This window comes from Crocuta crocuta, unplaced genomic scaffold, assembly GCF_008692635.1.
Source record: "Crocuta crocuta isolate KB4526 unplaced genomic scaffold, BGI_CrCroc_1.0 scaffold143, whole genome shotgun sequence".
NCBI lineage: Eukaryota > Metazoa > Chordata > Mammalia > Carnivora > Hyaenidae > Crocuta > Crocuta crocuta.
Window position 1 is genome coordinate 1,826,096 of NW_027529175.1, and position 22,062 is coordinate 1,848,157.

The 22,062-nt window shown below is 45.1% G+C and overlaps 1 protein-coding gene and 1 long non-coding RNA gene across 3 annotated transcripts in view; one reads left to right on the forward strand and one right to left on the reverse strand.

The window, feature by feature from the left end:
• Positions 1 to 6,964, forward strand: part of EP300 (EP300 lysine acetyltransferase) — a 79,960-nt gene extending 72,996 nt beyond the window's left edge. Inside the window, 5 exon segments of the mRNA XM_077757884.1 lie at positions 367 to 531; positions 1,601 to 1,762; positions 3,793 to 4,074; positions 4,337 to 4,838; positions 4,841 to 6,964. Coding sequence (XP_077614010.1) covers positions 367 to 531; positions 1,601 to 1,762; positions 3,793 to 4,074; positions 4,337 to 4,838; positions 4,841 to 6,426 — 2,697 coding nt within the window. The 3' untranslated portion in view covers positions 6,427 to 6,964.
• Positions 1 to 22,062, reverse strand: part of LOC144226531 (uncharacterized) — a 67,671-nt gene that overhangs the window by 6,730 nt on the left and 38,879 nt on the right. The window contains exons 4-6 of one of the 2 annotated variants that reach the window (XR_013333671.1): positions 17,310 to 17,395; positions 8,257 to 8,351; positions 1,347 to 1,399 (exon numbers count right to left, since the gene is read on the reverse strand). This is a non-coding gene — a long non-coding RNA (uncharacterized LOC144226531). Of the gene's footprint in view, positions 1 to 1,346; positions 1,400 to 8,256; positions 8,352 to 17,309; positions 17,396 to 22,062 lie in introns of those variants that run through there. The other variant, XR_013333670.1, reaches the window with a different exon arrangement.

Sequence of the window (22,062 nt, forward strand, 5' to 3'; positions counted from 1 at the left end):
TTCCTCGCATTACACCGCCGTGTGTTATCAGGAGTAGTAAAGGCCACGGTGTGATTGAAGATGCCTCTGCCCCTGCCACTGGTCCTCGCAGGATAATTTCCTACTTTGTATAGAGGCGGGTGATCTCCCTGTCCTCACAGGCAGAGGAAAGACAAGACCAGAAGTACTGACTTCAGACCTTACTTTTTCATGGTTTATGACTTGAATGTCTCCTCGGGCCATGGGGCTTGGGTATAAAATCTCTGCCAGCTTTCTTTCAGAAGACATTTTAATCCTTCAAGTTTCTTGTGTCCGTTAGCTGTGACTGTTTTTGTATGAGAAATGCTTTTTAAAAAGGAAATTATTTGTACCTGGGTATTTTCATAGGATATTTTTAAACAAGCTACTGAAGATCGATTAACAAGTGCAAAGGAGTTGCCTTACTTTGAGGGTGATTTCTGGCCCAATGTTCTGGAAGAGAGCATTAAGGAACTGGAACAGGAGGAGGAAGAGAGAAAGAGAGAAGAAAACACCAGCAACGAAAGCACAGATGTAAGGGCTCTGTATTTTCCTTTCAGCCTCTGCCTTGATTCTCCTGTGTAATCAGGAGTGGGCTTCAACTCTTGACTTGGTCTTAAAGTTCTCAGGTGTGAAAGAGCTCCTTAAATTGTTCAAGAAGTAATTGGCTTAGATAAATTACTAATGTTCTCTTTCCAGGGTTTTAAACCTTTTTAACTTCAGACATCACCCCCCAATCCCTACCCCCACCGTTTAAAATGGAAATTGCATCATTACATTTCCAGTAATGGAAAACAGAAGGAAGGAAACCCTGAAAAACTGATAGGAAATCACCTATGTAGAGTAGGGGGTGGCAAAGGACTTCCTGTAAAGATCCTGATCGTGAATATTTGGGGCATTTTTCTCTAACACTACTTTATAAATGTACATACCATCCTTAGCCATATGAAAACAGGCCTGGGCCAGAGTTTGCCAGTCCTCCACCCAGCACCGGGCTTTGTCGAAGGACCAGCTGAAGAGCTTTTTCTGGTCAGTCATTTCCGCGTAGCGCAGCTAGAATGATCTTCGTTGAGTCCAGACTACTAAAGTCACCCTTTAAGTAGCCTGTTGAACTCTTCCTAGCCTTGCAGTTCGAATTCATTGTTTTTTCAAGCTATTTTATTTTGTTTTTTTTACAGTAGGCTCATAAAATCCTAGAATGTGAGTGGAAGGAAATGAAGCCAAGGTGTTTGGCTCCCCACTTCCACTGTGCTCTTCAGTGTCCCACACTGCTGCTCCTTTTTCCCGGTCCTCAGTTCTGGAATAGGATGGATAGATCTCAGGGGTCTCCAAACTGTGGGGCTCTTCTGGTCAAAAAGCTAAGGCTGCCATTTCCTTATTGAGGGATCTTCCTGTAGGGATTCTTCATTGGGAGAAAGTTAGTATGTAAACCTTAGTTCGCTGTAAATAACAGCTTAAAAAAGAGGGTATGTGAAGAAGTTAGTAGAATGCAGAAGATTAGAATCTCTAGTGTCAAAGGGAAGATCCTTCTACCATTTATATTATTTAAATCACTTCTTAACAAAAATGTTAACATTTTCTTGTCCCCTCTGCTAACCTGCAGGTGACAAAGGGAGACAGCAAAAATGCTAAAAAGAAAAATAATAAGAAAACCAGCAAAAACAAGAGCAGCCTCAGTAGGGGAAACAAGAAAAAGCCCGGCATGCCCAATGTGTCCAACGACCTCTCGCAGAAGCTGTATGCCACGATGGAGAAACACAAAGAGGTGAGGTGTGGCCATTTGGGGGGGAAAGCAGAGCAAGAGTTCTGAAACACTGCCTGCCATGGCTGGCATTTAACACAAGCGCAACAGACCATTTGAAATTCAGAAGGAAGAAATCCTTTGAGGAGTAAGGAGGAGGAAAAGAGGCCAGCTAGAGTAGGAGGTAAGAACAGGAAGTGATATGGATGCTTTGATGTGTTAGAAATCTTGATGGCTTTGGACCGTGCCTCATACATTAAAAGCATAAGCATAGTCTATCCAAGCGTGGTGAGGTTTTGTTTTGCTTGGGGCAGAGAGAGGGAAGAGGTGGAGGTTCTGAAGCGGGCTCTGTGATGACAGTAGTGAGCCCAGCATGGGGCTCAAACTCAGGAACCGGGAGATCATGACCTGGACTGAAGTCGGACAATTAACAGATTGAGCCACTCAGGAGCCCCCTGTCCAACTCTTGTTTTGTAATCATTAGGGCTTCTGCGTTCTCGTGGGTGCCTCATTAGATATTATCAACAATTAATAGTTACTATTTCAAACTATTTCGTGTCACAAGATCCTAGCATAACAGAATAATTGGGAAAGACAGAGTACATTGTAATAGGTTTGACTTAAATTGTGAATACGGTCTATAACTATGTTTAGCTTGAAGATGTAAGTAGTGGACCCCTGTGGGGAATTAGAGTCTGAGGTCGTCAGCTCGGGTTAAATGTGTTGTCTTAGCTACAGGGTAACCAAGTGGAAATAGTCACAATCGTCATTAGAGGGTTGGCCATAGTAAAGATTTCCAAGGGAGTCACAGATGGTTTTGCCTGTTTTGAGTGATCTGTTACAGGCATTCCCCACTTGTTAGATTCGATGCTTGGAGCGCATCACATTTTCAAAATGCTCTTCCTTGCTTTATGAGTGCTTTCTTTAGCCACAGTATTACAAGGTCTAGCGCACGTCCCAGCTCTCCTTTGATGCTAAAACTTTTGGCATCTGTTTGAGATGTTTGCCTACTCATTGTGCTCTCTTGCCATATGTTCCGTTTCCGGAAATGTGTCTTAAGGCTCTTATTTTTTGCAAACATTGCTCCCCAAGTATATTACAAGTGTTCCTGCCAGTTTGCCAGTCTCTGGGAAACTGGTAGAATATAGTGGCAAGTACCCCAGTTGCTCACAAGTCCCTGATCTCTTAAAGGTACCATTTTATGTTTTTCAGTGTAATGAGATGTCACAGTTAGAGACTAGTTAATGTAAAAGAGACCTGCACTATCAGCTTCCTATTGCAACCTTACACTAATGGTAATGGGAGTTCATGGTGGTTGTGTCTTTTCAGAATTTAACAAACAAAAATTTTGCTTTTTTTTTTTTTAAATATCTCTCCCACCCCCAAGTTTTTAACATTTCGAACTTGCGGAGAGTTGCATAGTGGACCCCCTGCCCAACCCCTCATTTAGATTCACCAGTTGTCCGTGTTTTGCTACATCTTCTCTTTACCCCATCCAAGCTCAGAAAGAAGAGCTCCCCAGTGCCACCATCTAACGTCTGGCTCTTCTGCTCCGGTTAAGGGTTGTGTGTTGGGTTGAGTTGCCGCGTCTCGGCTCCTGGCTTTCTTTTCTTTCTTAACATGGCTGTTTTGTCGTGAGTCAGGGCCAGAAAGTGTTTTGTAGAATGTCCCTTAATTTGGGTTTGTCTGACGTGTCCCCTCTTGATTAGATTCAGGTTCAACCATGGATTACGTCTTAGAGTAGACCACTTTGGGGCAAAACGTGCACTTTACGTGCACTGTGCCTGCTGCAGACCCTTCTTGTTTTTACAGGATCCCCCTTAACGAGAAGGTGACAAACAAGATGTCAATTTTAGGCCCATTGCAGTCGTTCTCAGAGAAGAGACGAGAGGCTTGTGGGCAGGAGAAAGCACAGGCTATACTGTGGACCTTGTGTGGGTGTAAAGCTCCTCCAGCATCACGGGCGTTCAGCTCAACTCCTCTGTTCGCTGCCTTTGACCCGGCGCCATGCAGCGCCCTTGTTCAGAGTCAGACTGAAGTGGTCTGTTTCACAGGTCTTCTTCGTGATCCGTCTCATCGCCGGCCCTGCCGCCAACTCCCTGCCTCCCATCGTTGACCCTGACCCCCTCATCCCCTGCGATCTGATGGACGGGCGGGACGCCTTCCTGACCCTCGCGAGGGACAAGCACCTGGAGTTCTCTTCACTCCGCAGAGCCCAGTGGTCCACCATGTGCATGCTGGTGGAGCTGCACACCCAGAGCCAGGACCGCTTTGTCTACACGTGCAATGAATGCAAGCACCACGTGGAGACACGCTGGCACTGCACCGTGTGCGAGGTAGGCCCCAGGGGTGGGGAGCGGAGGGCGCTAGAGCGTTCTGGGCTCCTGAGAGGCAGTACCAACTGCTGTCACGTAGGTCTGCTCTCCGCGCCAGTGGTGAGAAGTAGCACAGAGTAGGACAGGCCTGCGCTCAGATTTCTGTAGTAGAGAGCAGAAGAGTCTTTCTAGAAAAGGAGGCTTTGGGGCCCCAGCTGAATACATGCAATGTTTCTGAATGACTTAAATCTAGGAGAGTTGACTGTGCCTGTTTCTCCCCCAGGATTACGATTTGTGCATCACCTGCTATAACACTAAAAACCATGACCACAAAATGGAGAAACTAGGTCTCGGCTTAGATGACGAGAGCAACAGCCAGCAGGCCGCGGCCACCCAGAGCCCGGGAGACTCCCGCCGCCTGAGCATCCAGCGCTGCATCCAGTCCCTGGTGCACCCCTGCCAGTGCCGCAACGCCAACTGCTCGCTGCCATCCTGCCAGAAGATGAAGCGGGTGGTGCAGCACACCAAGGGCTGCAAGCGCAAGACCAACGGGGGCTGCCCCATCTGCAAGCAGCTCATCGCCCTCTGCTGCTACCACGCCAAGCACTGCCAGGAGAACAAGTGCCCGGTGCCCTTCTGCCTCAACATCAAGCAAAAGCTCCGGCAGCAGCAGCTGCAGCACCGGCTGCAACAGGCCCAGATGCTCCGCAGGAGGATGGCCAGCATGCAGCGGACCGGCGTGGTGGGCCAGCAGCAAGGCCTGCCCTCCCCCACGCCTGCCACGCCCNGCAGGGTAAGGCGGCGGGCCAGGTGACCCCTCCGACCCCCCCTCAGACTGCTCAGCCACCCCTTCCGGGGCCCCCACCTGCGGCAGTGGAAATGGCAATGCAGATTCAGAGGGCGGCGGAGACACAGCGCCAGATGGCCCACGTGCAAATTTTTCAAAGGCCGATCCAGCACCAGATGCCCCAGATGACTCCGATGGCCCCCATGGGTATGAACCCACCCCCCATGGCCAGAGGGCCCAGTGGGCATTTGGAGGCAGGGATGGGGCCCACAGGGATGCAGCAGCAGCCACCGTGGGCCCAAGGAGGCCTGCCTCAGCCCCAGCAACTACAGCCCGGGATGCCAAGGCCGGCCATGATGTCGGTGGCCCAGCACGGTCAGCCCTTGAATATGGCTCCCCAGCCAGGACTGGGCCAGGTGGGCGTGAGCCCTCTCAAACCGGGCACTGTGTCTCAACAAGCCTTACAAAACCTTTTGCGGACTCTCAGGTCTCCCAGCTCTCCCCTACAGCAGCAACAGGTGCTTAGTATCCTTCACGCCAACCCCCAGCTGCTGGCCGCGTTCATCAAGCAGCGGGCCGCCAAGTATGCCAACTCTAACCAACAGCCCCTCCCCGGGCAGCCGGGCATCCCCCAGGGCCAGCCGGGGCTGCAGCCACCTACGATGCCGGGCCAGCAGGGGGTCCACCCTAATCCAGCCATGCCGAACATGAACCCCATGCAGGCAGGCGTCCAGAGGGCCGGCCTCCCGCAGCAGCCGCCGCCGCCGCCGCAGCAGCTCCAGCCGCCCATGGGAGGGATGAGCCCGCAGGCTCAGCAAATGAACATGAATCACAACGCCATGCCTTCACAGTTCCGAGACCTCTTGAGACGGCAGCAAATGATGCAGCAGCAGCAGCAGCAGCAGCAGCAGGGAGCAGGGCCCGGAATCGGCCCCGGAATGGCCAACCACAGCCAGTTCCAGCAACCACAGGGCGTTGGCTACCCCCCACCGCAGCAGCAGCAGCAGCAGCAACAGCGGATGCAGCATCACATGCAGCAGATGCAACAAGGGAACATGGGACAGATGGGCCAGCTCCCCCAGGCCTTGGCAGCCGAGGCAGGAGCCAGTCTTCAGGCGTATCAGCAGCGACTCCTCCAACAACAGATGGGGTCCCCTGCGCAGCCCAACCCCATGAGCCCCCAACAGCATATGCTCCCAAACCAGGCTCAGTCCCCACACCTCCAAGGCCAGCAGATCCCTTCTTCTCTCTCCAATCAAGTGCGTTCTCCCCAGCCCGTCCCTTCTCCGCGGCCGCAGTCCCAGCCCCCCCACTCCAGCCCGTCCCCGAGGATGCAGCCTCAGCCTTCTCCACACCACGTTTCCCCACAGACCAGCTCTCCGCATCCCGGACTGGTAGCTGCCCAGGCCAACCCCATGGAACAAGGGCACTTTGCCAGCCCGGACCAGAGTTCAATGCTTTCTCAGCTCGCTAGCAACCCGGGCATGGCAAACCTCCATGGTGCAAGCGCCACGGACCTGGGACTCAGCACCGATAACTCAGACTTGAATCCAAACCTCTCACAGAGTACACTAGACATACACTAGAGACACCTTGTAGTATTTTGGGAGCAAAAAAAATATTTTCTCTTAACAAGACTTTTTGTACTGAAAACAATTTTTTTGAATCTTTCTTAGCCTAAAAGACAATTTTCCGTGGAACACATAAGAACTGTGCGGTAGCTGTTTGTGGTTTAAAGCAAACAGGCGAGACGAACCTGAGGGATGATAGAATACAAAGAATATATTTTTGTTATGGCTGGTTACCGCTGGCCTTTTTTCCCCTTGTGTGTGTGGTTCAGGTGTGCACTGGGAGGAGGCTGAGGTCTGTGAAGCCAACCACATGCTCCTGCCTTGCACCTCCAATAGGTTTTATTATTTTTTTTAAATTAATGAAAATATGTAATATTAATAGTTATTATTTACTGGTGCAGATGGTTGACATTTTTCCCTATTTTCCTCACTTTATGGAAGAGTTAGAACATTTCTAAAACCAGAGGACAAAAGGGGTTAATGTTACTTTAAAATTACATTCTATATATATATAAATATATATAAATATATATTAAAATACCAATTTCTTTTCTCTGGGTGCAAAGATGTNGTCTGAGCGTAAAAACTTCAAGTATTAAAATAATTTGTACATGTAGAGAGAAAAATGACTTTTTCAAAATATACTGGGGCAGCTGCCAAATTGATGTATTATATATTGTGGTTCTGTTTCTTGAAAGAATTTTTTCGTTATTTTTACATCTAACAAAGGAAAAAATTAAAAAGAGGGTAAGAAACGATTCCAGTGGGATGATTTTAACATGCAAAATATCCCTGGGGTTTCTTCTTTGCTTGCTTTCTTCCTCCTCACCCTGCCCCCACCCCATACACACACACACACACACACACACACACACACACACACACTTTCTCTAAAACTTGAAAATAGAAAGCAAAAACCCTCAACTGTTGTAAATCATGGAATTAAAGTTGATTACTTATAAATATGAACTTTGGATCACTGTATAGACTGTTAAATTTGATTTCTTATTACCTATTGTTAAATAAACTGTGTGAGACAGACACCTGACCTTGTTTCACTTCTTGCCATCACATCTTGGTCTTGCACACATTGGTCTGATTGAACTGTCTGATAACACAGGATTCGGAGGAAAAAACAAAAGCACTAGCTTGCAGCCTTGCTACACTGTGACATAAAGTGAATTCACAAATAATAGAGTTTGGTAAATTTCTCCAGAGTTTAGGGGAAAACCCAAGTACCTGCTAAATGTCCTTTTCACCAATTTTAATTGATAGTGGCCTTTCACAGCTTGACATAGGACCTTCTTACAGGGATGAGTGAGCACCTCAGAGGGATCCTACCTGCCTCAGTCGGAAGTTACTCCTTGAAAAAGCACTCAATGCCACGGCAACATACCTATCCTCTGTTACACTTTGGTTTTGCTACCTGCTGACCAAGAAGTCCGTGCAGGGGGTGGAGGTGAGGATGTAAGAAAGGAAAATGTGTGGAAATAAAATCTGGAAACCTAAGAGATTACGAGACCAGTACTGTGCTAGGTGTTCAGAGAATGAAGAGGTTACTGGTCTCCAACTGAAGAGTTCAAAGTTTAAAAACAAGAACACTATTAGCTTTGGAGTCATTGGGCAGGCCTTGTTTTTGTCCTTGAGCTTTATGCTATGATAGTCCACTGAGGGCTAAAGAAAGATCTTCAAGTAGCTTAATTCAAACACCTATTCTACTATCTTACATTGTCTTCAAAAAAATAACCAGTATCTTAATGTGAGATGAGCTTGCGATCTGAGCACTAACCAGAGGCCACTCCAGGAAATGTGGAGGCCACTCCAGGGAGTGTGTCAAGCACCTACCTGCCTTGGGTCAGTGGTCCAGCAGATACACCTGGAGCACCTACATTCTGTGCCAGTCAGGGCGGCACACAAGGGGACTGGACGCAGACGCAGCCCTGCAAGAAGAAAAGATGCTTAAGGGAGATGAAAGTGCTTGTCCTACAAGCAAGGAACAGGTGCAAGTTGAAAAAACATGCTGATGGGAAAGTCTCTGGGAAGTACTCAAAATGGATCTTGGAGGGGTGCCTTGCCCGGCTGGTTCAGTCGGTAGAACACATGACTCTTAATCACAGGGTCCCAAGTTCAAGTCCCTGTGTGGTGGTGTAGAGTTTACCATACATACATACATATATACTAAGCTAAAATTAAAAAAATAATCTTGGAGGAAAGATGGAAAAAGGTGGGAGAGGAGAGAGAAGATTCAGACCCTATTGGAAAAACAGCTCCAAGGTCCATTTGACACCAGATTATAGAGGAGGGTGGACACCTGCTACAGAAAGACATCCCCCCCCATTTTCTCCCTAGTTCTAGGGGCCCAGGATTAGTCAGATCTCCCAAAAGGGAAATACTCTGAATTCTAACCTATTTCCAAGCAGTAAATACTAGCCTCTCTAGGTAAAGACAGCTAGGTTGAAGTGTTCAATCATTTTCCCTACAATGTTGTAAAGCAGAAGTAGGGGCAGAAATAAATGGGGCGGGGGAAAAGCTGTCCTTGCCCAGCCCAGAGGCAGTGGTAGGAGGGAGTAGATTAAGGATGGATCCAGAATCGGGAATACAAGAAGCTGATTTCAATGTGGTTCTTGAATATTCTCACCATGAAAAGTTGGGAAGAGCTGAAAGGCACAAGTCTCTGGCTGGGCTGTTAATAACACATCAGTCCAGGAAATGAACCCATGGGGGTGAGCAGTGTTCCAGGCGCTTCCATTTACCTTGCTTACAAACAGCCCCAACCAACCAACAAAAAGTTGCAACTCGCTCAAGGTCATGCAGCCAGTAAACGGCTTCCCAGAGTCAAAGGTCTGTGGGGCTCCAAAGCTTCTCTTCATATCATTCATCTTCCTTACTATGGAGAAGCCCTAGTGATGGTATCAAATTAACAACTACATATGACACACAGGACCCGTTCCAAGCAAATGCAACATACAGACTAAAACCCGAAAGGACGGGGGGATGGGGGGCAGCAGGTGTTGCAGAGAACAAGGAATCATGAAGGTAAGGTCCCCAGGCTTCTTTTACAACCAGACAGATGGTGTCCTGGAATGTTAGGTTCATGATGAGGTCACCCTGGTTAAAGAACACATAGACCAGCATCAGAAATAATAAAATGTTTAAGAATAAAGTTAACAAAAGAGGTGTAAGACTTGTACACTGAAAACTGAAAAAAAAAAACTGAATGAGATGAAAGAGACAAAAAAGCGTTCATGGATCAGAAGACTGACCTCACTAATGTGGGAGAAAGGGTACACTCCAAATCCATCTAGAGATTCAATGCAACCCCGTACCAAAATATCTGCTGGCTTTTTTTTTTTTGGCAGAAATTGAGATGCTGATCCTAAAATGTATATGGAAATGCAAAGGAGCCAAATAGCCAAAACAATCTTGAAAAAGAAGTATAAATTTGGAGGAGTCATACTTCCCAATTTCAAATTTAAACTACAAATCTACATTTCACAAAGCTGGCACTGAAGCAAAGAAGGAAGTCCCACCCCTCCCAAAGCTGAACCCAAAGCAAAGGCTTTGAAGCCCAAGAAAGTGGTGCTGAGAGGTGTCCACAGTCACAAAAAAAAAAAAAAAAAGAAGAGAAAAAAAGGAAGGAGGAGAAGAAGAAGAAGATCAGGTCCCCTGTCTGGCTCAATCGGAAGAGCATGCAACTCCTGATGTTAGAGTTAGAAGTTCGAGCCCCATACGGGTGTAAAGATCACTAAAAAAAATAATAATAATAATAAACTAAAACAAACAAAAAAAAAGAAGATCCACACATCACCTACATTCCAATAGCCCAAGATACTGCATCCCCCAGGGCGGCCCAAATGTCCTCGAAAGAGCCCCCCGGAGAAACCAGCACTACCACTATGTGGTCATCAACTTCCCCCCACTACAGAGTCAGCCGTGAAGAAACTAGAAGACAACAACACACTTGTGTTCATCGTGGATGTCAAGGCCAACAAGCAACAGATCAAACAGGCTGTGAAGACGCTCTATGACTGACGTGGCCAAGGTCGACTCCCTGATCAGGCCCAATGGAGAAAAGACAGCATATGTTCGACTGGCTCCTGATTAGGATGCTTTGGATGTTGCCAACCAAATTGGGATAGTCTAAACTGAGTCCAGCTGGCCAAATCTAAATTTTTTCACCATAAAAAAAATGTAATAAAAAATAAACTATAAATCTAAAGTCATCAAGATGACAGTAGTAGCATAAGGACAGACATTTAGATCAATGGAACAGAGTCCAGATATTTATGGTTGAGTTTTGATAAGACCCAAATATTTATGGTCAATTGAGTTTTGATAAAAAGTGCCTAGAGAACTCAACGCAGAAAAAATAGTCTTTTCAACAAATGGTACAGGGACAACAGGATATCCACACGTGAAAGGAAGAAGTTGGACCTCTACTTTATACCAAATACAAAAATTAACTCAAAATAGATCACAGACCTAAATGTAAGAGCTAAACCTACAACAATCATGGAATAAAACAAGTATAAGTTTTCATAACCTTGGATTAGTCAAAAATTACCTAAGACACAAGCAACCAGGAAAAAAAAAAATTGGACTTGAACAGAATTTAAAACTCTTGTACATGAAACAATACTATCAGAAAAGTGAAAAGACACCCCACATAATGGGATAATGTATTTGCAAATCCTATCAGATAAGGGTCTGTGTATCCAGATTATATAAAAACTCTGATACCAAGGGGCTCCTGGATGGCTCACCTGGTTAAGCTCTAACTCTCCTGGTTTCACCTCAAATCATGATCTCGCAGTTTATGAGTTCAAGCCCACATTGGGCTCTATGCTGACAGTATGGAGCCGACTTGGGATTCTCTCTCCCTCTCTCTCTGTCCCTTCCCTTCTCTCTCTCTCTCTCTCTCTCTCTCTCTCTCTCTCTCTCTCAAAATNGGGGGGGGTATGGGCAGAGAAAGAGGGAGAGATAGAATCCGAAGCAGGCTCCAGGCTCCAAGCTGTCAGCACAGAGCCCGACGCATGGCTCAAACCCACGAACTGTGAGACCATGACCTGAGTCGAAGTCGAACACCTAACCAACTGAGCCACCAAGGCACCCCTAAATACACTTTAAAAAATGGAATCATCATGATGTATCATCTTTTAAAAAAAACACACAAACTCTGATACTCTATAATAAACAAAGATAACTAACCCAATGAAGAAAGGGGCAACAGATCTAAACAGATGTTTCCCCAACGACGAGATACAAATGGTCAATAAGCACATGAAAATGAAACTGCTCTAGAAAAGTACAGATGTTGGGGTGCTTGGCTGGCTCAGTTGGAAGAGTATGCAACTCTTGATCTCAGGGTTGTGAGTTCAAACCCCACGTTGGGTGTAGAGATTACTTGAAAATAAAAACTTAAAAAAAAAAAAGTACAGATGCATAGAGATGAAGATGGACACACTAATGCTTCAGCAAGGCTGACTTTAAACTGAGGAATTTTTCTCTTCTTTATTCTTGAGTCCTCCTCCTCCACCTTCACTTGTTTTTCTGTAGAATCCTTTGTTCTAGGAACTCCTTATCAATGTAGACATCTTGGTGACCTCAGTGTATACTTAGTAACAGATGGCTGTTGCCAGGGCTGGTCCTGAAACCACCTCGAAGACATGACGAAGGATCGTGGCTGGTAGCACATACCAGATTCTTATCAAAACTACCTAGATCCTGTATTTTCCTATAAAACCCTTCAGCCTTTTACCCCAGGCAGATCTGTAGATTTTTTTTTTCCCCAGGTATTTCCATACCCCTTGTGGGGCTTGAACTCTCAAACCCAAGATCAAGAGTCGCACGTTCCACCACTGAGCCAGCCAGGTGCCCCTGGGCTACGCTTTTTTTTTTTAATGTGTTATTTATTTCTGAGAGAGAGAGAGAGAGACCGCATGAGCAGGGGAGGGACAGAGAGAGAGTGAGGCACAGAATCTGAAATAGACTCCAGGCTCTGAGCAGCTGTCAGCACAGAGCCCGACACGGGGCTCAAACCCATGAACCGTGAGATCATGACCTGAGCCCAAGTCAGACCCTTAACTGACTGAGCCACCCAGGCGCCCCTGGCCTACACTTTTGAAGACATTAGCTTGTTGCAGCCTCTCCTGCCTGGCAAAGTAATAAAATTATCGTTGCTCTTTAGCACCAAACTCTCTGTGTTCTATTTCAGCTCCAGAGCAGGAGCAGAGGTCAGTTGTCAACACCAAAAAGATCCTCAACATCATTAGTAATTAGGGAAATGCAAATAAATCGATGAGATACCACTTCACACCCACTAGAATGGCTATAATCAAAAATACAGACAGTAACCAGTGCCAGTGAGGATGTGGAGAAAGTGGAATCTCACCCACCGCTGGTGGAGTGTAGAATGGTGCAGCCACTTTGGAAAGCCGTAGTAGTTAAATATTTGGGGGCGCCTGGGTGGCTCAGTTGGTTGAGTGTCCGGCTGGCTCGTGTTATGATCTCGTAGTTAGTGAGTTCCAGCCCTGCATCGGGCTCTGTGCTGACAGCTCAGAGCCTGGAACCTGCTTCCGGTTCTGTGTTTCCCTCTCTCTCTGCCCCTCCCCTGCTTGTGCTCTGTTTCTGTCTCTCAATAATAAACAAACACTAAAAAAATTTTTTCCAAATAAATAAAAAAGTTAAATATCTGTATGTGTATGAGTGATCTGTACCCTGAAGAAAATTTATCTCAGTAAATGTCTGTCCGTAACATAAAAAGTAGTTCTAAACAGAGTTACGATATGACCTAGCAATCCATCTCCTTTTTTTTTTTTTTTAATGTTTTATTTATTTCTAGGAGAGAGAGAGAGAGAGAGAGAGACAGCGTGAGCAGGGGAGGGTCAGAGAGAGAGGGAGTCACAGACTGAAACAGGCTCCAGGCTCTGAGCTGGCAGTCAGCACAGAGCCCGACGCGGGGCTCGAACCCACGAACCGCGAGATCATGACCTAAGCGAAAGTCGGACGCTTAACCGACTAAGCCACCCAGGTGCCCCAACAATCCCTCTCCTTCTTACATACCCAAGAAAACTGAAAACATATGGTCACAAACACTTGTGCCCAAATGTCCATGGCAGCATTATTCATAAAGGCTGAACTAATAAGCAATTCAAATGTCCATCAACTGAGGACTGGATGTCCATCCAATGGAACAGAATTCAGCCATTGGGAGCAAGGAAGGAGTGATTCACACGACAGTCTGGCTGAACTTTGAACACATCATGCTCAGTGAGAGGAGCCAGACACAAAGGATGACAGACTCTGTGGTTCTATTTATATGAAATGTCTCAAACAGGCAAATTCATGAAGAAAGAGAGTAGATCATTGGCTGCCAGAGGCTCAGTAAAGAGGAGGATGAGGAGCGACCCTTGACGTGTGCAGGGTTTCTGGTTGGGGTGGTGAAAAAGTTCTGGAATTAGACCTCAGTGACGGTTGCACGGCCCAGAAAATACTAAAAACCACTAAATTGTAAGCTTTCAAAGGGTAAATTTTATGGTATATGAATTAGATCTCAATTAAAAACATAAAGGAGGCCCCAGACAGCGGGAGGGCCAGCCGGGACAGTTCCAGGGGGGTTCAACGGGCAGACGGGAAGTCTAGAAAGTCAGAAAGGGGGAATCTGCAGGATTATTAAGAGGAAGACCTGATCTCAGGTGCAGATTTGGGCAAAATATGTCCCAGGAGAAGCAGGTGCATGGGGGTTTCCACTCAGTGGAGGAAGCAGAGAGACAGACCTCTAAGATCTCCTGAGTCTTTTATTAAAAATACAGATAGAAGAATGGGGCGCCTGGGTGGCTTAGTTGGTTGAGCGTCCGACTTTCGCTTAGGTCATGAGCTCGCGGTTCGTGGGTTCGAGCCCCACGTCGGGCTCTGTGCTGACTGCCAGCTCAGAGCCTGGAGCCTGTTTCAGTCTGTGACTCCCTCTCTCTCTGACCCTCCCCTGCTCATGCTGTCTCTCTCTCTCTCTCTTCTAGAAATAAATAAAACATAAAAAAAAAAAAAATACAGATAGAAGGGCTCCTGGCTGGCTCTGTCGGTAGAGTGGATGACTCTTGATCTCAGTGTTGTGAGTTCGAGCCCCACGCTGGGTGTAGAGATAACTTACAAATACAATCCTTAAAAATATATGGAGAGGTAGAAAAAAATGAATACTGTACTTTATAAATAAATGCTCAATAGGGGTACAATGATTTTACCTAAGCCTGACATTTTTGAGAGGGAAATTTGACATCCTTCTTCCTGGATGTACAGAAATTAACCCAAAAGTGAGAATAATCAGCAGGTAACATCTCCCAGCTAAAACCCTAAAAACTTAAGTCACTGCCCATTTATGAAGCACTGAAGCCCTGCCATGTATGATAACTTCCGGAGACAGAAGAAGGAAGAGCCAAAACAAAAACAAAATGAAGCTGGGGCGCCTGGGGGGCTCAGTTGGTTAAGCATCCAACTTTGGCTCAGGTCATGATCTCACAGTCTGTGGGTTCGAGCCCTGTATCGGGTTCTGTGCTGACAGCTCAGAGCTTGGAGCCTGTTTCAGATTCTGTGTCTCCCTCTCTCTCTGCCCCTCCCCTGCTCACGCTCTGTGTGTCTCTCTAAAAACTAAAGATTAAAAATTGGAAAAAAATGCAGTGATAGCCAAAATAAACCAGAAAATCAAAAGGTTTGGGAAACAACCCAAGTGCCAATAGATGAAGGTGTCAAGGAGTCCTGGTATAGGTATCCATGGGGTGGTGTTCCGCCTTGAGAAAGAAGGAAATCCTGCCATTTGTTACAACATCGGTGGCCCTGAAGGGCATTATGCTGAGAGAAGCCACACAGGAAGGCACAAATACTGAAGGATCTCAGTTACATGGGGAATCTAAAAAAAGCCAAATGTGTAAAAACGTAGTCGAATAGTGGTTACCAGACCCTCAAGGGTGGACGGACATGGGGCATCTGGTGTTTAAGGCTATAAACGTGGAACTAGCAGACACGTGGGCCCTGGGGGCCTCATGTATGACATCGTGATTATAGTCAATGATACTCTATTACCAACTTCAAAGGTTCTAACAGGCTGGCTCTGAACTGTTCCCACCACAAAGAAGGAAATAATTATGTGACATAAGAGGCGTTAGCTAAAGTGGTGGCAATCATATGACCATAAATAAGTGTAGCAAATCAACACACTGCCCACCTCAAAGTGACACAGTGTTACATGCCAATTATATTTCAATAAAAAAATATCAAAGGTTTGGGGGGCAACTGGCGGGCTCAGTCAGTTAAGCATCTGACTTGGGCTCAGGTCATGATCTCATGGCTCATGGGTTCGAGCCTCGCATTGGGCTCTGCTCTGACAGCACAGAGCCCGCTTCAGATCCTCTGCCCCCCTCTCCTTGCCCCTCCCCCACTCACGGTCTCTCCCTCTCTCCCAAAAATAAACATTTATTTTTTTTTTAATTTTTTTAATGTTTTATTTATTTCTAGGAGAGAGAGAGACAGAGAGACAGAGAGACAACGTGAGCAGGGGAGGGTCAGAGAGAGAGGGAGACACAGACTCTGAAACAGGCTCCAGGCTCTGAGCTGTCAGTCAGCACAGAGCCCGACGCGGGGCTCGACCCCACGAACTGCGAGATCATGACCTAAGCGAAAGTCGGACACTTAACCAACTAAGCCACCCAGGCGCCCCCAAAAATAAACATTTAAAAAAATCAAAAGGCTTGGACTAATGACTATGGAGATGACTCACCAGTCTGTAACCTGAGGCAAGTACCTTGACCTCAGTGGTCTCAGCTGTGCAGTGGAGAGAATATGGTCCATACTCCTCACCAAGCAGCTGTAAAGATAAATGAGCACTGGCGAGGATGTGCAGAGACCAGAACTCTTGCGTGTTGGTGGTGGGAATGTAAACTGGTACAGGAACCATGGAAACAGGATAGCAGATCCTCAAAAATTAGATATAACATTATCCTATTAGCCAGTAATTCCAATTCTGAGTCGATACACTAAAGAATTAAAGGCAAGGACTTGAACAAACATGTGGACACCCATGTCCATGACAGCGTTATGCATTATTCACAATAGCCGAGAGGTGGATATAGCCCATGTGTCCGTTGACAGATAAAGAAAATGTGGTATATCCATACAAGGGAATATCATTCCTTAAAAAGAAAGGAAAACCGACAATGCTATGACGTAGATGAATCGTGAAGACATTCTTTTTTTTATTTTTTTTATTTTTATTTTTTTTTAATGTTTTATTTATTTCTAGGAGAGAGAGAGAGAGAGACAGCGTGAGCAGGGGAGGGTCAGAGAGAGAGGGAGTCACAGACCGAAACAGGCTCCAGGCTCCGAGCTGGCAGTCAGCACAGAGCCCGACGCGGGGCTCGAACCCACGAACCGCGAGATCATGACCTAAGCGAAAGTCGGACGCTTAACCGACTAAGCCACCCAGGCGCCCCTGAATCGTGAAGACATTCTGCCAGGTGAAATAAACTAGATACAAAAGGACCAACTTTGTATATTTACACCATGTGAGGTACCTAACTTAGTCAAATTCACAGAGACGGCAACTAGGATGGTGGTGGCCAAAGGCTGGGGACACAGGGACTGGGAGATTACTATTTAATGGGTACAGAGATCAGTTTGGGTTCTACAGCAATGTGAACGTGCCTAATGCCCCGGAAGTGTACACTTGAAAATGGCTAAGATGGTAAATTTTGTGTTATGTATATTTCATCACAATAAAAAGATTACATAATATCATGTTAATGAAAGTATGTTACAAACTATAAAGCCCTGACTCATATACTATTTCCTTTCTTTCCTTCCTGGATGCTGTCAACCAATTAGCCAAAAAGGAGCCAACTATATATTATTACCTGTGAGGATGATGGTGAGATTTCTGGCCATGAATTCTAGTCCTTCCTCCCAGTTCGCACCAGCGACAGAGGCCAACAGCACAGCACTGCAAAATGGAAGGGGAGAGATGGCTGTTTGTGTCCTGGGGCCAAAAGCAATGGGATAGGCACCATTTTCCATATGTGGCCTGGTGACGAGAACCACAGGAAATGAAGCAGTAGGTGGCGACATCCTGGAATACGACATGCAGAAGGTACCGCCGATTTTCAGGGCTACCAGGTGGTCAAGGAAAGAAGAAAGAAGACACAGCACAAACGGAGTGTATGATCGGACATTCCTATACACACATGTACGTGCATGCTGCATGCTGCACTTGAGTGCTGTCCTGAGCGGGGAGCCACTGGGAGACGGAGAGGTCACCCATGCCAACAGGTGGCCCTTCCAGAGATGAAAAACACACTGTCTGGAATGGGAAGTTAATGAATGGGTTTAACAAAAGATTAAATAGCACAGAAAATTATGATTGGTGAATTAGAAGATACAACAATAGAAACTATCTAAAATATATAGAGGAGAGAAAAAAGACTGAAAAAACTGAACAGAGCCTCTGTAGAACAATATCAAGCATATGTGTAATTACAGTTCCAGAAAAAGGGGAAGGGAACTTTTTTAAAAAAAATTTTTGAGAGAGAGAGAGAGAAAGAGAGTGAGAGAGAGAAACACAGTGCAAAGCGGGGAGGGACAGATAGAGGGAGACACAGAATCTGAAACAGGCTCCAGGCTCTGAGCTGTCAGCACAGAGCCCAATGCAGGGCTCAAACCCACAAACCACGAGATTGAGACCTGAGCCAAAGTCAGATGCTTAACCAACTGAGCCACCTGGGCACCCCAGGAAAAATATTTTTTGAAAAAAATGACAGAAAAACTTGCAACTTTGATGATAAGCATAAGTTTACACATCCAAGAAGCTCAATGAACCCTAAACAGGATAAACACATAGAAAATAAAACCAAGACACATAATAGCAAAACTGCTGAAAAGCTGTGAGTAATAAAGAAAAACATGTTGAAAACAGTTGGAGGAGGAGTGCCTCGGTGGCTCAGTCAGTTAAGCATTAAGCGTCCGACTCTCAATTTCTGCTCAATTCATGGTCTCATGGTTCATGAGTTTGAGCCCCTGGTCGGCTGACAGCAGGGAGCCTGCTTGGGATTCTCTCTCGTGCTCTCTCTTTGCCCCTCTCCTGCACACTCAGGAGCACTTCTCTCTCTCGCACAAAGATAAATAAATAAAATTTTAAAAAATAAGTAAATAAATAAACATTAAAAAAAAAAAACAGCCAACATATAAAAAGACACAGTATGAAACAAAGATGACTATAAATTTCTTATCAGAAGCTATGCAGGTCAGAAGTCAAAAACAAAACAAAACAAAACTCTCAGGGCACCTGGGTGGCTCAGTCAGTTAAGCGTCTGACTTCAGCTTGGGTCATGATCTCAGGGTTCATGAGTTCAAGACCCACATTGGGCTCTGCACTGTCGGATTCTCTGTACCACTCTCTCTCTCTGCCCCTCCCCCACTCATGTGCACTCTTTCTCAAAAATAAATATTTTTTAAAAAATGGTCAACCTATAATTCTTTTTTCCCCAATGTTTGTTTTTGAGAAAGAGAGAGAGAGTGCATGTGTGTACGCGCACAAGTAGAGGAGGGGCAGAGAGAAAATGCAGATCGAAAGCCAGCCCTGTACTGAGAGCAGACAGCCCAATGAGGGGCTCGAACCTACAAACCATGAGATCATAACCTGAGCTGAAAGCAAACACTTAACTGACTGAGCCACCCAGGCAGCCCAATACAGAATTCTATAAAGAGTAAATAACCTTTAATTTAGTAAAAAACCCATTTGAAGAAGTCTATTTGCCTTCATATTTAAAGGTTTAATCCTAGATTTCTAAAACTAACAAAAATAACCTTTAAATATGAAGACAAGTAGATTTTTTTAAATGGACTTTTTTTCCTCGTTTTTTTTTTTAAGTTTTTATTATTTATTTTGAGAGAGACAGAGACAGCATTAGCAGGGGATGGGTAGAGGGGGAGGGAGAGAGAGAACCCCTAGTGGGCTCTGCACTCAGACAAAACCAAGAGATCATGACCTGAGCTGAAACCAAGAGTTGGATGCTTAACTGACTGAGCCTCCCTGGTGCCCCTTTCTCATTTTTTTAAAAAAGTAAATTCTACAACCAACATGGGACTCAAACTCATGACTCTAAGAACAAGAGTCATATGCTCTACTGATTGATCCAGCCAGGTGTCCCTCAAATAGACTTTTAAAAGTTACTAAATTTGGGGTGCCTGGGTGGCTCAGTCGGTTAAGCATCTGACTTGATTTTGGCTCAGGTCATGATCTCACAGTTCATGAGACTGAGCCCCACATCAAGCTCTGTGCTGATAGTGCAGAGTCTGCTTGGGATTCTCTCTCCCTCTCTCAGGCCCGCCCTTGCTTTCTCTCTCCCTCTCTCTTAAAATAAATAAACTTAAATTTCTTTCAAGTTACTAAATTAATGTGAAAGTTAATAAGAGAAGAAAGGTTATAAAGAACAAATACAAAAACAAGTCCGACATGCAAGTCTGACATGGGGCTCGAACCCACGAACCGTGAGATCATGACCTGAGCCGAAGTCAGACGCTTAACTGACTGAATCACCCAGGTCCCCCAAATTTTGAATCAGCAGGTGAGGGGGACCTGGGTGGCTCAGTTGGTTAAGCATCCGACTTCGGCTCAGGTCATGATCTCACGGTTCATGAATTCAAGCCCCGCATCGGACTCTGTGCTGACACCTAGCTCAGAGCCTGGAGCCTATTTCAGATTCTGTGTCTCCCTCTCTCCCTGACCCTCTCCTGCTCACGCTGTCTCTCTCTCTCAGAAATTTAAAAAAAATTTTTTTAAATCTGTGTGTAGATTTTGTGGCATTCTATTATCCTTTTAATGTCTGGAGATTCTGCAATGGTATTTCCCTATTTCATTACTGATCTTAGTAATGTGGTTTGTCAATTTTGTTGATCTTTTCAAAGAACCAGGTTTTGTTTCATTGATATTTTTCTATTTTCCTATTTTCAATCTCATTAGTTTTTTAGCTTTATTATTTTGTTCATTCTATTTGCTTTAGAGCTTTTAAAATTTTTTTAACCTTTATTTACTTTTGAGACACAGAGAGAGACAGAGCACAAGCTGGGGAGGGGCAGAGGGAGAGGAGAAACACAGAATCTGAAACAGGTTCCAGGCTCTGAACTGTCAGCACAGAGCCCAACACGTGGCTCAAACTCACAAACTACGAGATCATGACCTGAACCAAAGTCAGATCCTTAACTAACTGATCCACCCAGGCACCCCAGCCTTAGGGCTTTTTAAATCTCTTTCTGGGGTCACCTGGGTGGCTTAGTCTGTTAAGCGTCCGACTTCGGCTCAGGTCATGATCTCACGGTTCGTGAGTTTGAGTCCTGCATCGGAGTCTGTGCTGACAGCTAGCTCAGAGCCTGGAGCCTGCTTCAGATTCTGCATCTCCCTCTCTCTGACCCTCCCTGTTCACTCGCTCGCTCTCGCTCTCTCTCTCAGAAATAAATAAAACACATTTTAAAAAGTTTTTAAATAAATCTCTTTCTGACTTCCTGAAATGGGAGAATAGATCATTGATTTGAGACATTTCATCTTTTCCAATATAAACAGTAAGTGCTATAAATTTCCCTCTCCATTCTGCTTTAGCTGCATCCTACAAATTTTGATACATTGTATTTCACTTAAATTCGGTTCAAATTTTTTTTTAAATTTTCTTGAGAATTCGTCTTGGAGCCATGAACTATTTAGCAGTGTCTTGTTTAATTTCCAGGTGTTTGGAGATTTTCCTATTGTCCTACTGTTACTGATTTCTAGTTTGGTTCCATTGATTCCAGTGGGCAGAGATTTTATTTTGTATGATTTTAATCCTTTCAAACTTGTTGAGATTTGCTTAATGGTGCCAAATATTATCTATCTTGGTTCCATGGGCACTTGAAAAAAAAATGTGTATTGTGCCATTGTTGGGTAGATTGTTCTAGAACATTTGTAATTTCCATCAGATCATGTTGGTTGATGGTGTTATTAAATTCTATTTTATGTCTAATTGTTTATCAGTTGTTGAGAAAAGGGTGTTGTAGTTTCCCAACTATGTGGAGATGTCTATCAGTTTATGCTTCACATATTTTGCAACTTGTTTTTTGGTGCACATACATTTAGGATTTTGTCTCCTTGGCATATGGATTCTTTCATCATTACATAATACCTCTCTCTGTCCCTAGTAATTTCCTTTGTCGTAAAGTCTATTTTATCTAATGTTAACATAGCCACTCCTGCTTTCTTTTTATTAATGTTTGCATATATTTCTTTTCCTATCATTTTACTTTTAATCTATAGTTATTATATTTATGTGATATTTAAAATGTATTTCTTATAAACAGCATATAATTAGGTCATGTTTTGGGGTGCCTGGGTGGCTCAGTTGTTTGGGCGTCTGACTTCGTCTCAGGTCATGATCTCACAGTTCATGGGTTCAAGCCCCACGTTGGCGTCTGTGCTGACAGCTCAGAGCCTGGAGCCTGCTTTGGATTCTGTCCCTCTCTGTCCCTCCCCTGCTCATGCTCTGTCTCTCTGTCTCTCAAAAATAAGCAAATATTTTTAAAAATTAAAAAGAAAAAGACTACTCTGTGCTTCCCCAACAGTGCCTAGATATGGACACATATAAATAA